This window comes from Trichosurus vulpecula, chromosome 8 (assembly GCF_011100635.1).
Source record: "Trichosurus vulpecula isolate mTriVul1 chromosome 8, mTriVul1.pri, whole genome shotgun sequence".
Lineage (NCBI taxonomy): Eukaryota > Metazoa > Chordata > Mammalia > Diprotodontia > Phalangeridae > Trichosurus > Trichosurus vulpecula.
Window position 1 is genome coordinate 117,078,368 of NC_050580.1, and position 17,242 is coordinate 117,095,609.

The window sequence follows — 17,242 nt, forward strand, 5'->3', positions numbered from 1 at the left end:
GGAGCCACTTTACTTTCCAATGCCCCAGACAACTCTCTAAGACTAGAAGCTGCAGAATAGGTGCCCATTTACGTTGGTTTTCCATGAATTCCCAATATTTATTGAAATCATGGGTCCAGTCTAGATAATTTTTTTTAAATTATTTAACGATTTCTTTAAATTAAATTTACCCTCAGCTCTCTTCATTATTACAGGACCAGTTCTATGTTTGAGAATTTTGCTCTCTCTGGGGATTATCTCCCAGAAATCTCTAGCTATAAGTATCAATATAGTAGTCACCAGAGCCCTTATAATAGAGTGAAGCCCTCTACCAATTGCTAGTATTTGTTTTTGCACTAAAGAATTAAAAATGAAGCTTTTTATTTGTTATACAGGAATTTTATGCGATATCTATATACTATATGAAGTTTAAATACTCCATTTGTACCTTGGGCAAATATTATACAAATCTGTAAGTTTCAGTTACAGTTTCTTTATCAGTCAGGTGGGGATATTGTTCTGTCATACCTGCCATATTGGATTGTGGTGAAGATCCAACATATTCAGTGTGCTTTACTGACCTTACATTTACCCATAACCTGTGCACGATTACCATCTCTTCTAATCTGCTGATCTTCGTCTATATCATTTGATAATGATACCTTTTAAAAAGCTAGTACAAAGAATTAGGGGCAAAGTCTAGCCCATTGGCTTTGAATCCTTAATGGTAGATTTTAGACATGGTATGTCAGAAACTCCCTAGTCCTCTTGACATCTCAGCTGAGCGGGTGGAGAGGCTGCTGTGCACTGGAGCAAGGACATTTGATTCTCTTCCACCAGAAACTCAAGAACTAAAGACAGGTGAGTTAAACATGAACAAGTTAACTTAGAAATGACTAAAGCCCATTTTGACACTACAGATCCAGTATTTGGTATTCTGGTCATTAGACATTGTATAATTTCAGCTTTGGATCTAGCATTGGTGGTGATGGTTTTTAAAATTCAATTCACCATGTATTTGAGCTTCAAAACTAGGATTGGGACTACTGCATTTATTTCTTTGTCTCTCCAGCACCTACCACTGTGCGTGGTACATCATAAGAACTCACTACATGATTGTTGATTGATTGTGGTTGAACCAATGATATTCATTCTAGTGCAGTACTCTTGTCAGTTCTGTTTTTAAATGGATCTTCTCTCTTTTACAGTAAACACAAGGTCTGAAATCTTATGGCATTTTGGGCCTATACACAAATAACACAGCTATGTCGATGGATGTATAATAAACTTAAAATATGATCTGCTGTCACTAAAATAATGTTAAAGCTGCTCTTAAGAAACATGTATGTATGGCAGCATTTAACCATAGCCTGTGGTGAGCCAGGGTTCCCAAAACAGGTATATTTAGGCATGCTGAGTGAGTCCTCAGGGAAATTGGTTTAGATTATCCTTGGAAAGAGAGCTTTATCAGATTGATTCTCACTTTGGTTTAAAAATGTAAGGGCACTTTGCCAGGAAGGAGTTTGGAAATGTTCAGTGGCAGTTTCCTTAAAACCCCATTTAAACCCCAATATGCTCTTTCTTCCTATAGACAACAATATGTTGCTTTGCTGTAATATGAAGTTAGATAATGTTCTTAAAGTTTTTAGGTGAAATCCATCAGGCGCTTGGCTTGTTAGGGTCTAGTCTGGTGTCATGAAAAGTAAATTCTGAAGTCATGTAAATGTTGCAAGGAATCATTTCTGAAAGGGCATAGAGAAAGCTGACTCTTCTCATCACCATCCTGCTCTGGAGTGCTAGTAGGAAAAAAAGACTATTAGGAAAATCACAGGGCACAAACTGTTTATAGGCAGCCTATGATTTATGTTTGATTACATATTTGATGATTGATCACATATTTGAAGAGCATACGTAGGAATTCCTATGCCATCTCCAGCTTGGGAGCTGCTACTTCTGGGCTGTTCAAACCCCACCTTCTCACATTGGCATGAAAATTCTTCAGTTCCCAAAGCCTCTCCCAACACCAGCCCCATCTGCCATTGGCTTCAGAGCAGCTAGGGAAATTGGTTCTGGAACGTTAAAAGAGTTATTTTTGAAACTGTTTCAAGAGAGTTTGATGGTATTTCCCTATTAATAATATTCCGCCATCGTTGTATCTCCTAGTATCCCTTGGATATAGAATTGTAGCATGGAAGTCATAGGATCATAGTTTTAGAGCTGGAAGGGATGTGTGACGCCTCCTAGGCTTCAAATACTGTAGCTTGGATTACTTAAGATTTGCTAAGTTTACAGGTTATCCCCCATCCCTGCTGTATGGATACTTGTTAGCTCTTCTCACAGAATGTATCACTTCTCTGGCTAGAATGGCCTGCCCTCTCCTAACTTAGTATTTCAATTACTCCTACATCTTCAGGGGTCTTACTCTGGGGCCTGTAGTCCAACCACTCACTGCAAATAACAGGCATACAAGTCAATCATTACAGATTACATTGATTTTTTTTTTCCTGAGTGAAGAAGGGAAGCATTTTTGTTCTCTGGAAAAGCAGTCTTTTAAGTGGAATTTTAAAAATAATCATTAAAATCGTAGCTTAGTTTTACCTCTAAGTGCTGTTTTGTCTTAAATCTCATTTGTCCTAAGGTTTTTCTTGCAGTAGATAAAGAAAAAGGATGACTTTTGTTTTTTATTTATTTAGCTTTTATGAAATGTGGAAGTGAAGACACAGCCCCAGTGATCATCTTTGTTTCCAAAATGTTTGCAGTTGATGCAAAGACTTTACCTCGTAACAAACCGAGGTAAGGCTCAAGGAGATATTAGAGATTTCTCCTAGTGGGAGTTAGTGGCAGGTAGGTATATGTGTACTGGAGATTTTAACTGGTGGAGTTAGTAGAAGGTGAGTATGTGTGTCCCAGAGGTGGGAAGTAGGGTTGTAACTTTTCCTGATTACTCATAGTTTATGACCACCAAGAATAAATTAAGGTTCATTCATTCTCAATGCCAGTTTGTTCCTTTGCTTGTAGCATATTCCCTTTGTAGTTGTGCCATGTATAGGGTACTATATTAATTAGCAGTTTCCATTGATATGCTGCTGTTTATATGTGTCTAGTTATTTTGTGTGGGCTTCTTGCCTCCCTAATCATCTGTACATATGGAACCCAGAACTGGAACAATGTGCTTGTGTGCCCTGGATAAGCTTGTACAGTTGTTCTTCTTTGAATTTAAAAAGATGTCTCCTGTGTGCTTCTTTCTACTGGAGGTTTCGAGTTGTCAACCTAGCACATGTGACTTGACTTTCACAGAGTACCTACATGCCACAGAGAACAGAATTATCTCTCATTAAAAATGTGTGCTTTTATCATGTTACCAGGATTCATGACCTGTGCTTTCTTCGGTGCTCCATGGTCTCATTGATTAGAGCAGCCTTAAAGTAATTCAGTTAACTTAATCTGAGGCCCCTTTCTTCTCTGATGTCCATACCTCTAGGATGGAAAACAAAATCATCCTCAAACATAGTGACAAAAATTGTGACCAGTAGCAACAAAGGTATTTATTGGATCTTTTAGCTGAAGTTATCTTTTCCTATATCTGGGAGGAGTAAAATTTGTTCTAAGCTGGGCAGTTGACTGGACTAAATTGGGATTCGCCCTGGTTAGGATCAAGACAATCAAATGTTGTGTCTGTTTACAGTAGTGATAGAACTATTGATTATGTAAAAGTTTTTGCTGCTCAAATTCACTAATTTCATTTTTAAAGAATGAAAGTATTTCATAAGACTCTTGTTCAGGCAGGTAAATACTGTTTTATAATTGCACAGTCAATTTGAATGTGAAGGAATACTGAAGTTTTCTTCTAGTGACTGGCATTTTATCATTTTAATTAAAATAGTATAATTTCTCAAACTATATTAGGCAGCAGCTGCTGAGAATTTCAACATTGTGATACAGTCAGACTAGGTCTTTGATCCCAGTGAGCCCCTTGAACATGTGAAATGGAGTTTTAAATGGGTTTGACTTCTCTAGCAAATGATCCCTTCACATCCGTGGTATCGTGAGTATTTTGACAGGTCTTTGGTGTGCATTGAAAGTAGATGCTGTGTGACATTTTGGAAAGAATTTGTTTCCTCTCACTAAATGAGGTTTTTTTATATTAACTTGGTCTTGAAGCCAGCTCAGAGCCTCTTGGTTTAAGTTTGTATAAAGTTATTATAGCATTTAATATTTAAATCTAAAGTTTTTCAAATATGGAGCTTTGTCAGTGAAGGTCCACACTTGTACTTTGGCATAGATTTTACATTGAATCATTGATATTTATAGTTACACTACAAGAGATTATAACATATAGGTATGTCACTCTTTATTGGCCAATACCTATGGACTTTTATATGGTAAAGAACATTTTATATTCTTCATTTGTTAAAGGTATTTTTAAAAATTTATTTATTTTTAGTTTTCAACATTCAGTTCCACAAGTTTTTGAGTTTTAAATTTTCTCAGCCTCCCATCCCTACCCCATCCCTCAAGACAGCATACAATTTGATATAGGCTCTACATATACATTTGTATTAAATATATTTTCAAATTAGTCATATTGTAAAGAAGAATTAGAACCAATGGGATGAACCATGAGAAAGAAGAAACAAAACAAAAAGAAAGAGAGAGAAAATAGTATGCTTCGATTTGCATTCAAACTCCCAAGTTCTTTCTCTGGATGTGGATAGCATTTTCCATCATGAGCCTTTTGGAGTTGTCTTAGAACCTTGCATTGCTGAGAAGAGCTAAGTCTGTCAAAGTCAGTCATCGCATAGTGTGGTTGTAACTGTGTACAATGTTCTTCTGGTTCTGCTCACTTCACTCAGCATCAGTTCATATAAGTCTTTCCAGGTTTTTCTGAAGTCTGCCTGCTTATCATTTTTTTTTTTTTTTGGAGCGAGGAAGGCAAGGCAATTGGGGTTAAGTGACTTGCCCAAGGTCACACAGCTAGTAAATGTGTCAAGTGCCTGAGGCTGGATTTGAACTCAGGTTCTCCTGACTCCAAGGCCAGTGCTCTACTCACTTTGCCACCTAGCTGCCCCCCTCCCCCACCACTCATCATTTCTTACAGCACAGTAGTATTCCATTACATTCATATACCACAACTTGTTCAGCCATCCCCCAGTTGATGGACATCCCCTTAATTTCCAATTCTTTGTCACCACAAAAAGAGCTGCTAGAAATGTTTTTGTACATGTGGGTCCTTTTCCCATTTGTATGATTGCTTTGGGATACAGCCCTAGAAGTGGTATTGCTAGGTATGTTCTTCATTTTTTAAAAAGACAATCTTGTAGTTCAGTGAAGGAAGATTGGGTTTAGTCAGAAGACTTGGCTCAGCAATTTACTGTGTCACCTAGGGCAAGTCATTTAACTCGGGTTCGGTTTCCTCATTTGTTAAATAAAGGAATTAGTCTTGATGGTTTTGGCATCCTCCTGCTTGGGTGATGGCAGACTGGCTGGAAAGGCAGTGGGATGTGTAAATATAGTATCAGACTTTGAGTTAGTTTAAATATGCATCTTACAAGTTCATTTCACATCTATCTCACTTCAAAATAATGATAAAACAATAACAATAATAATCATAATAGCAGCAAAAACAGCAATAGCTAGTGTTTACACAGTACTTCAAGGTTTGCAGAGTACTTTTTAAATATCTCATTCATCCTCACAACAAGCCGTATTATCCTCATTTTACAAATGTGGAAACTGAGGTAGACACATTAAGTGACTTGCCCAGGGTTAGTGAATGAGACTGGATTTGAACCCAGGTCTTCATAACTCTAAGCTCTGTGTCACCTGCTTGCCTCTAAAAGAAGGGTAGAATCATAGAATACCAGAGCAACAAGGGACCTTTGACACTCCTGTAGCCCTATTCCTTCATTTTACAAATAAAGAAATGAGGGTACACACTGTAAAATGACCTATCCAAGATCATATGGCTAAGGGGGCAGTAGGTGAGATTTGAAGCCAGGTATCCTGACTTCTTATTTACTCTACCCTAGATAACATTGTCACTCCCTACCTCAAATGATTTTACTGAGACTCAAATCAGTGAGCATTTATGAAAGTGCTTTGTAACTGTAGAGTCTGCTAGGATCCCTAAGTTCTCTTGTTCCTTTTTCTTTTCTTTCCCTTCTACTGCTGACATCTCACTTGTATGCCTCAATATAACTGAGAATCACGAAAAGGTGTAAATGACTGACATCAGATCCTTTTCATAAGAGCAGATTTTGATAGTAGAAAAAAGTGACACAGAATAGGGTCATCTCAAAGAGGAAAGAAAGGAGGCTTCAGATGCCAGTGATAATCTTTACACATTTCATAATTTTGCCTTAGGCTAGCTTGTGGTTTGTTGGAGCTGGAAGAAATCTTAGAGATCATGTAATCCAGCCCTGTTGTTTTATAGGGGAAGGAACTAAAAGAATCAGAGAGCTAGGTGGTATGTTGGATAGAGGTGGGCCTAGAGTCAGAAAGACCTGAGTTCAGATGTGGCCTTAGATACTTACTAGCTGTATGGGCAAGTCACTTAACCTGTTTCTGCCTTCATTTTCTCATCTGCAAAATGGGGATGATAATAGAACCTCTCCCCCCTCCCCCCAGGGTTGTGAGGATCAAATGAGATAATATTTGTACAACACTTAGCACAGGGCAGACCTGGGACTAGAGTTTTACTCTCATGAATCCCTGGCTATTGCTTTATAAACTGTAATTATCAGTAATCTTAGAATGGTATGCATGCCCTGTGTCCTATTGTTTTCCCTATTCATTATTAGAATATTCTGCTTAAAAAGCACAACACAGTAGACCATTAGTATAGCTGCTGACTCTTGAGCCTTTGAGAAGTGGGTCATTCATTATCGACAACTTTGATTCTTTTAGGCAGATGCAAGATGACAGGTTTGGCAGGTATGGCAACCAATCATTGACTTTGGGCATCTGCGCACCAAGGAATGCTGCCATCATAAGGCCATGTGGTAGTCTGGCTTCTTTTTCGGGTTTGTTGGATCTGTTAATATTTCATTGACCAGTGCAGATTACAAACTATTCATGCCTTCTTATCTAGTATTATTATTTTCCTTATTTTTCTGTAAATCTTCCCTAAAAAATGCAACCAGTGTATTGTGGGTTGTCTTCTGTGCAGCACTGTGTGACTGTCTATCTGTTATCTCTTAAGACAGCTGCTGCATGACCAGCTTACTACCTTCCAGGCCAGTCACCTCTGGTAAAATCCTGCAACCTCTAAAGATCCGTAGCTTCCTGTTATTTTTCGGGTCATCTGCAGTCCTGGGATTATGTTGTTTCACAAATGTCTTGTTCCATGGCAGCATTCCTGGGATTTTAGACTGTCAAAAAACGGGACTTTTGCGGCAGTGAGCAACTCAACAATTGTCGAACCATTTCTCCAGAGTGATTAGCTTGACCAGTTCCTAGTCAGTTCTGGCCCTGATTCATTGTCCATCCACAGTGATTGTCCAGGATACATAGAGTGCTGGATTAGAGTCATTGAACCTGGGATTACTTCCTTCCTCTACCACTTGTACTTGTGGGACTTTGGTCAAGTCTCTTCACCTACTTAGAATTCTTTCCTTATCTCTAAAATGAGGAAGTTGTGCTTGATGACATCCAAGGCATCTTCCAGCTATAAATCTGTGATCGTATATACATACTGCAGTAATTGAGGGACTAATTTAATGGCCTTCTGCCTAGCTGCATGTCATAATCTGGGAAGTAGTCTTCTGCCTGCCCCATTTTTTGGTCCAGACTTGTGATTTCATTGGTTTAGGTAAGCAGCTCCTTTGATGGGGACACTGAGACCTTAAGTGACTTGCCTGTGTTCTGACAACCAGTATGCCTCAGAGGCAGTACAGGTCTTCCTAGCTCTGAGAGCCAGCTCTCTGTCTGCCTCTCACATCCTGACCATTATGTGCTACTAAATCACTGTGTGACCTTGGGCAAGTCATTTTACCCCCTTTAGAACTAGTTTCCTCTCAAGTCAAAAGAAGAGGTTAGACTGGATTATTTCTAAGTTCCATCCCATCTATTAGATTCAGTGTTAGAGCTTCATTAGTATTCTCTCAACATTTGCCATGTATGTTATCCCTCTTAAGTAGACATTTCATACCTGAACACTATATGTATATTATATGTGTGTTTATATATATATATATGTGTGTGTGTGCCTGTGTGTGTGTATACACACCTACATAGTTATATAGTTATATGTATGTGTGTATATACCTATGTCTGTATATATGTTTGTATACACATACAAATATGTGTATACGTATATTTAAACAGGTAATAATTGGATGGAAAGTTAAAAGTTGGAAAGTATATTAGTTAATATGTATTTGACCATTCATTTTTGGCTCTTGTTTTAAGGCCCCTAAAGTTAAAATGAACACAAGCCTTTTCACGATGGGCCTGTTGATAGTAAACCTGATTAAAGTCACACAGATTTAAATGCCTTGCTGCCAAGGATTTCTTTTGGAGGCTAGCTGGGCAGGTGGTTTTTTTTTTTTTTTTGATTCCTTGGGCTAATCTTATAAGCCATCTTAAGAAAATGGCCTACCTGGCCAGCTTATTCTGTGATCAAGTATCTGTCTAAGAATTAGTCCATGTCTAACATAGTTACATGTCGAGAAAAGGGAGAAGGAAACATTTCTCTACCTTGGCCACCAACCCTCACATGATAAAACTTAAAGTGTCCTGCCCCTAGGCCCATAGCCAGTTATTTGAAGATGCGAGACTGATGGGCACAAGAATCCTTTACACTTATTTAACCCTTTATGGTTTTAAAAGCCTTTTCATATATAACCTCTTATTTCATCTCTACAACCCTATGGAAAAGACTGGTGGGGATTTTTATGTTCATTATTTAAATTGAGGGAATGGAAGCTCAGGCATTTTGACTTGAGCCTGGGTCTTTTTGGTGCCAAATTCAGCCCATCCTGACTCCCAAGTTTTGGACTCCTTTTCCTCCCCACACCATGTCATCCTTGCTTTAACAAAAGTATTGAGTATGTAGTTCACCTAGCAGGGAGTGGCTGATTCTGGGCAACCTGGGATGGGCCTGATAAATGCTGATAGCCAGAAAAAGGGAATCCAGACTTTATTTTATACTGAGGAGAAAGTCAATAAGTAAAGCATTTTCTGAGAGCATACTTTGGTAAGGGAGATGAGGGAAAGAGGAAGGCAAGTCTTGGACCCACATAGAGATTTTGACAACTACACTGCCGCAGCTGCGTCTGGATCTTATCCTCTCGTTACTCTGTCTTATGTGCCCTAGGTAATTAATTTAATTTCAGGGCCGCTCTAGTCTATGAATTTTTTCAAAGCCTATTCATTATTGTACAGCAGGGGCAGTCTGTAATAGTGGAGAGGCTGCTGGACTTGTCAGAATCAGCACTCCCTGGCTTGGAATCCTGCTTTTAGCACTTAATAGCTATGTGACCATGGGCAGTCCATTCCATGTCTCTGAGTACCACCTACCTCACACCATTGTTGTGAAGATCAAATAAGGGAATGGATGGGAAATGCTTTATAAGCTTTAAAGAGCTGTGTAAATGTTAGTTATTACCTCTGCTTTGGTCTGCCTATCAATAAAGAAGGAAACTTACTAATGGATTTTCTTTATTGAGATCACCTGTCTGTAGATTTCCTTAGGAATTGTGAACAACAAACCTGGGCCATAAAGAAGTTTATATATTCTGCCTCTCTTATTTATTTCTATTTAGAGTTTGTATAAATGGTGCAGATTTGCTGGAACCCCATGCTTATGTTTTCCCAAACTTAAGAAGAGCATTAGGGTGGTTTTATTATCAAAGAGAGGAGATGGCATTGATAATTGTCGCAAGGAGAAGAATTAAAGTCTCTTAAGTAATACTTCTGGGTTGCACTGAACCAGTAGACTGATCATATAGATTTTGAAAATAGAAGTAGCTATCTATAAGTCAACTCAATGCTTCAAGAGATGAAGAGGTGAAATGAGGACTAAGGACAAATAGATCATTGTACCAGTGAGGCTTGAAAATTCCCCAAGGAATTTTGTGCATTGAGAAAAAAAAAAGACCCTGGAATTAGTTCCAGGCTGATTCACCAGTTATCAAAAGTTATTGTAACTTAAAAACAAACAAACAAACTTAAAAAACCCCAAATATCTTAATTTCAACATCTGACTTCTCCTAATCTAAAAGCATACTAAGAGTTCACCCTATCTTCCCTCCTCACCCCGCTCCCCGCCATACACACACTAAGACAACATGAAGTAGTTACTCTGAAAATGCAGTCAAAATAGATTTCAGGATTATTTGGATTAAATTGTCATAGATTTAGAGTTATAAGGGACCATAAAAGTACCCCCTCCTGTTACAGATGAGAGAATTGGGGTCCAAGGTGACACAGGGAAGTGGCAGAGCCATGATTCAAATTCAAGGCTTCTGACTCTAAATTTAGTGCTCTTTCTGCTGTACGGGAGCACATTTTGAGTATAAGTGCATTCCAGGAAAAAAAAAATTATTTGACCTGAATTTTCTGAGTAATTGCTTCAATTCTTTATATTGTGGGAGCAGATACTAAAATAGCCTAGATAATTTATTTTCTTTTTGACCAGAACAAAATGTACCAGAATCAATGAGAAAATGAGATATTTGTAATGCTTTTCCTTATAGCACTGTATAAATGCTAGTTATTAGTATTGTTAAGCCACTTTTCCTTCTAATAAAATTGCATGCTGTTTATTTTTGACCACATCATGTACATATCTTTATTTGTTCTTTATATGTATTATCAACTCTCCTATTTCCTCCCCCATTCCAGCTTGGTGTTCCTGATTGTGGCTCTACCGGTAGGCTCGAGCCCTCTGGCCTGGTTTAAGAGTAACTGGCAGATCCTTTGTTGAATTAAAAATAGTGCTTACTATTTATTGGGCTCTATGGCTATTACCCAAACCTTTTGCCTAGATCTTGCTCCATCTTTGACAAGGTTTTTTGGCCTGGGTTCCTGGCTTCTTTCTGGTACCCCAGACATTTTTGTGCCCCTGTCTATTTTACCTGATTTTAGTATTCCCACTTGCATTAAATCATAGGCTCATTCTTACCTCCTTCCTGTCAATAACCTGCTCTTCCAGATTGCACCCTGCTTAAAGCCCAGAAAAATGTTTTTCTAGTTTTTTTTTTTTGTAGCCAAACAAAACAGAACGTACAAAAAGATTTCACCTTATCTTTCTTAGTGGTTTATAGTTTCCAGGGTTTACTTTTCTTTAGGTAGTTGACCAAAAATTTCATTGTTAGTTGGGAAAAGGTGATTTTGTAATTAATTTTTTCCGCAACTGAACTGGTGTTTGCTTGGCTATGACTTGCCTTTCACATGGTCATTGCCATCTATAGGATGTTAGTCATTCCTAAAGATACCTTTGTTTGCTTGAAATACAGGTGCTCCCTGGCCCTACACAATTCATAGATAACAAATAGTTCCTCAGTGATCAGTTCTTTGATTCTGTTTCCTTCAAAATGGAGTAGTACTTTAAAAATTTTACATAAAGCATTCCTACTTATTCTCTTTTATAATTTAGCTTGCAAAATCCTATCAAACTGAAATTTTCTGTTTTGCATATTTTTCAGGTTTGTCATTTTTTTTGTCATCAAATATTTCTGTTTTTATGAGTTCACCTTGTTTTGAGGAAAGATGGTCTACTTGTAATAATGACATGTTCGGAGAACACTTACATTTGATCATATTTGGACAAATAATATTCTCTATGATGTCTCTACATTCTTGTGGTGAGGTCTGTATGTGCAGAATTTCTGTTATATCATAGCTAAAACAGTTAAGATTGTAGGCTTATTGACAATACTAATAACCCCATTAAATTTACTTTTCCCCTTCGTTTATATCTTTAATGGAAATGGAATACTTTAACAATGGAAATAGTATTCTCGTTTTGTTCAGATCACTCAGATATATCTGGCTGGGGGAGGAGGAGATGATTTATTCTGTTTTTATCTGTCATTTATCAACTTGAGTAGAAGACTCCCTAAAGTGTTGTAACAGAGATCTTTTAAATAAGACTAGAACCCAGCTTTCCAGGCCACACCTAAAATACAAAAACTAGTTGACCTCTCTTGAGTTGTCAGTTAGTGACCCAGATTAGTTTGTCTGTCTAGCTACAGTTTCGTCAAGATTAGACTTCCATGCTGTTCCCTTGAACTCGTGTTCAACTTCTTCAACTCTGGGTATTTTCACTGGCTGTCCCTCATGTGAGCAATGCTCTGCCTCTTGGATTCCCTGGTTTCCTTCAAGCCCTCGCTAAAATCCCACCTTCTCCAGGAAACTTTTCCCAATCTCCCTAATTCTAGTGTCTTGCCTCTGTTGATTACAGTTTATGCTTCTGTAACTTGTTTATTCCTAGTTATTCACAGTTTATTCCTAGTTATGTCTCCTCCATTAGATTGTGAGCTTCTTGAGAGCAGAGACTGTCTTTTACCTTTCCTTCTGTCCTCGGTGCTTAGCACACTGCCTAGCACATAGTGGGTGCTTTATAAATCTTTATTGGACTGACTTCCCATAACTCTAGCCATCCAGAATAGAGAAATGAACTTGGCAGCAAGATAAAGACCGTGTGGGAACCTTGAGAAAAGTAGTTATCCTATAGCCCGTGTATTTATACCACGAAAGAGAGCCTTAGAGTCACTGACCTCTAGTCTTTACTCAGATTATTGTATGTAAAAAAGAGAACATATTTAGATTGGAGTCCATGTTGACACCAGTAATAGATGACAAGTGACACAGAAAACAGAACACTGAGAAAAGTTGAACAAGTACAAGGTGTCCCCAAAAGTCTCAATGCAGTTTTTAGTTATTTGACCTTTTGGGCTTTAGTAGCTTGAAGCTGCACCAAGACTTTGGGGACAACCTGTTTTAAAAAAAGCCTCAGTGGTTGGGGACTTGTGCTACTGAGGAGTACAGCTCAGCATTGGAATAGGCATTGCTGGGGCAGCTAGGTGGCGCCATGAATACAGCACCGGCCCTGGAGTCAGGAGGACCTGAGTTCAAATCTGGCCTCAGACACTTGACACACTAGCTATGTGACCTTGGGCAAGTCACTTAACCCTACTTGCCTTGCCTTCCCCCCTCAAAAAAAAAAGGAATGGGCATTGATGTCATCCCTCTGTTTCAGCATGTCTCTAACATGACCCCAAGTCATTAACACAAGGTGTGTCTGTGTTAAGTTTGGACCATTGGACAAGTGACCAAGCCAGGACCCTGTAAAACATCGAAGTTAATGTGGCTGTGGAACTAGTGGCCAAGCAAGTAGACTCAAGTCAGGGAGACCCAGTGTCTGTGGGATAGGGCAGAAGGGGGCAGAGAGGGTCTGACTTCAGTGCCAAGAGCGGACCGGAAGAATTGAAGGCAAAGCTGTAGACACATTGCCCATCAGTACATTCAGCAATCCCAGAAACTTTCCTGGGGTCAAGGCACCCAGGAACAAGAGAGGTACCTCATCTTCCCCACCCTTGGGTGTCTATTCCCTTTGTACTTACACTGTGCTAAATATGTTATTGGAAGATTATATTTATCTATGTCTATATCAATAGTGATGTAGACAGATATATACACATGTATATATGTATCCGTGTGTATATATGTTTGTGTATGTTTATGCATATATATATGTATATATGTTTGTGTGTGTTTATGCATGTATTTTATAGAGAGAGAGGGAGGGAGGGGCAAGTGTGTGTGTGTGTGTGTGTGTGTGTGTGTGTGTGATGTATAGATTGCTGGGGAATATAGTAATCTATATCTAAATCGACTTATTTCATTCTAATGAATATTCCTGAATACGTGTGTTACATAAATATATATGTGTATATGTATACACATACATATATGCTGTGCTTCACTTGAGGCAGAGCTGTCCCTCTGGCTCCAGGTTTGTTCCTTACATAGCCAACTCTCTCCTTGATTCCCTCTCTTTCCTCCTCCTTATAACTGATGGCATTAAATAGGCATTCATCAGAGAGGACAGGAGATAGAGAAAAGAAACATCTTTTCCATCCTTAGGACTTGCGATGAATAAACTAAGCATCTCTCTCTCTCTTTATTTTTATATATATGTGTGTGTGTGTTTATGTGTATATACATATATGTATTTATACACATATATACAAATACTTGTATACGTACACACATTTATTATTTATAAGGTGCTTTTACATATATTCTCTCATTTGAGCTCACAACCACCTGTACAGCCATGGACTGACAGAGAATTGGCGTGCATCAAAATATTGCAGTCTGTATGGCCGATCGGAGAGAGTACTCGTATTGATGAGAGTGCAGAACCATAGAGGTTATCCCATTTTACTGATGGGAAAACTGAAACTTAAGGAAATCAGTTTTGCAGATTACAGCCTCAGAACTTGAACCCTATTCTTCTGATTCCAGTGCCTGTGGTCTTTGTACTATCTACATCATGACTGCATCTGCCTTAATCAGGGCTGGTTTCCCTCGAGCATTCTGCCTTTTTGACAGCAGCCATTGCCCTGGGAGACTGTGGTTGATGGGTGGTAACTGAAAACAACCAGCCATAAAGTGAAAGTGAGGGTGGCAAACAGATGGAGTTCTTTGGCAATCACACTGGAATTTGGCAGTAACAAGGTCACAGTCTCAGAAGTGTCTCTAGGATTGATAGCCAGGTTTCCTAGGGAATTAAGAAGGAAGAAAGACAGGGAAGCAGCAGTTAGCACCTGATAGGTCTCTTAAAAAAACCCAATCTATTATTTATTTTTAGCATTTATTCATTTTAAATTTTGAATTCCAGATTGTGTATCTCCCTCCAGTCCTTCCCCCATCCATTGAGAAGGCAAGCAATATGTTATCAATTATACATGTTAAATCATGTAAAACATTTTCATATTAGCCACGTTGCAAAAAAAAAAGCAAGCAAAATAAAGTGAAAAAATTATACTTCAGTCTGTGCCTCACACTTTATTAGTTTTCTCTCTGGAAGTTGATAGCATTTTTAATCATGAGTCCTTTAGAATCATCTAGGATCATTGTATTGATCAGAGTAGCTAAGTCTTTCACAGTTGATCATTGTTACAACATTGCTGTCACTGTGTTCAATTTTCTGGTTCTGCTCATTTCACTTAGCATCAGTTCATATAAATTTTCCCAGTTTTTTTAAACCATCCTATTTGTCATTTCTTAAAGCATAACAGTGTTTCATCACAATCTTATGCCACTACTTTTTCAGCCATTCCCAAATTGATACTCATCCCCTCAATTTCCAATTCTTTGCCACCACAAAAAGAGCTACTAGGGGCAGCTCGGTGGTGCAGTGAATAGAGCACTGGCCCTAGAGTCAGGAGGACCTGAGTTCAAATCCGGCCTCAGAGAAGACACACTTACTAGCTGTGTGACCTTGGGGAAGTCACTTAACCCCAATTGCCTTGCCTACCCCCCTCCAAAAAACCACCACCACCAACAACAAAAAAGAACTATTGATAAATATTTTTGTGTATATAGGTCCTTTACTTTTTTTCTTTGATCACTTTGAGATACAGACCTAGTAGTGGTATTGCTGGACCAAAGGGTATGCAGTTTTATAGCCGTTCGGGCATAATTTCAAATTGTTCTCCAGACTGGAATAGTTCACAACTCCACCAACAGAGCACTACTTTCCCAATTTTTCCATATCCCCTCCAACATTTGTCATTTTCCTTTTCTGTCTCAGAGATGTAATTTGCATTTCTCTAATCAGTAGTGATTTACAGCATTTTTAAATGTAAATAGATAGCTTTGATTTTTTTCTTCTGAAAACTGCCTTTGTGATAGTCCACTTCTTCTCGAAATTAGGGAGTTAAACCAGGAAAGGAGTATAATAGATGGAAGGACCACAGCAGAGTTCAGTGCGTTTTTTTTTTCTTTCAAGAGAAGAAATAATATGAATAATACTTTTTAAAAGGATGGATACTTAAAGAGGTTTCCTTATACATAAACATGAAAAATACTTCACTTCCAGAGGCAACATGGTATAGTAGAGAAAGAATGCCAGGCTTGAAATCAGAAGAATTCTGGGTTTGAAGCAAACCTCCTTTTTAAAAAAAAAAATTATTTAATTTATTTAATATTTTTAGTTTTCAACATTGATTTTCACAAGAGTTTGAATTACAAATTTTCTCCCCATTTCTACCCTCCCCCCCCCCACTCCAAGATGGCATATATTCTGGTTGCCCTGCTCCCCAGTCATTCTCCCTTCTGTCACCCCCCCCATCCCCTTTTCCCTTACTTTCTTGTAGGGCAAGATAAATTTCTATGCCTCATTGCCTGTATTATCTTATTTCCTAGCTGCATGCAAAAACTTTTTTTTTTTCAGCATCTGTGTTTAAAACTTTGAGTTCCAAATTGTCTCCCCTCTTCCCTAGCCACCCACCACCCTCCCTAAGAAGGTAAACAATTCAACATAGGCCACATGTGTATCATTATGTAAAACCCTTCCACAATACTCATGTTGTGAAAGACTAACTATATTGTGCTCTTTCCTATCCCATCCCCCGTTATTCACTTTTCTCCCTTGACCCTGTCCCTTTTCAAAAGTGTTTGTTTTTGATTACCTCCTCCCCCTATCTGCCCTCCCTTCTACTGTCCCCCCTTTTTAAATCTCCTTCCTCCTTCTTTCCTGTGGGGTAAGATACCCAATTGAGTGTGTATGTTATTCCCTCCTCAGGTCAAATGCCATGAGAGCAAGATTCACTCATTCCCCCTCTCCTGCCCCCTCTTCCCTTCCTACAGAACTGCTTTTTCTTGCCACTTTTATGTGAGATAATTTACCCCATTCTGTCTCTCCCTTTCTCCCTCTCTCAATATATTCCTGTCTTATCCCTTAATTTGATTTTATTTTTTTAGATATCATTCATATTCAACTTACCCTGTGCCCTCTGTCTATATATATATATATATATATATATATATGTATATGTATATGTATATGTATATGTATATGTATATGTATATGTATATGTATATGTATATGTGTGTATTCCCTTCATCTACCCTAATACTGAGGTCTCATGAATTATACACATTATCTTTCCATGTAGGAATGTAAACAAAACAGTTCAATTTTAGTAAATCCCTTATGATTTCTCTTTCTTGTTTACCTTTTCATGCTTCTCTTGATTCTTGTGTTTGAAAGTCAAATTTTCTATTCAGCTCTGGTCTTTTCACTGAG

At 38.3% G+C, this 17,242-nt stretch overlaps 1 protein-coding gene across 2 annotated transcripts in view; it reads left to right on the top strand.

Annotated features, from left to right (window-relative positions):
* EFL1 (elongation factor like GTPase 1) overlaps positions 1-17,242 on the top strand; it is a 218,837-nt gene that overhangs the window by 51,590 nt on the left and 150,005 nt on the right. For both annotated transcript variants that reach the window (XM_036735929.1, XM_036735928.1), the window contains 2 exons: positions 718-840; positions 2,673-2,772. In XM_036735929.1, coding sequence (XP_036591824.1) covers positions 718-840; positions 2,673-2,772 — 223 coding nt within the window. The remainder of the gene's footprint in view (positions 1-717; positions 841-2,672; positions 2,773-17,242) is intronic.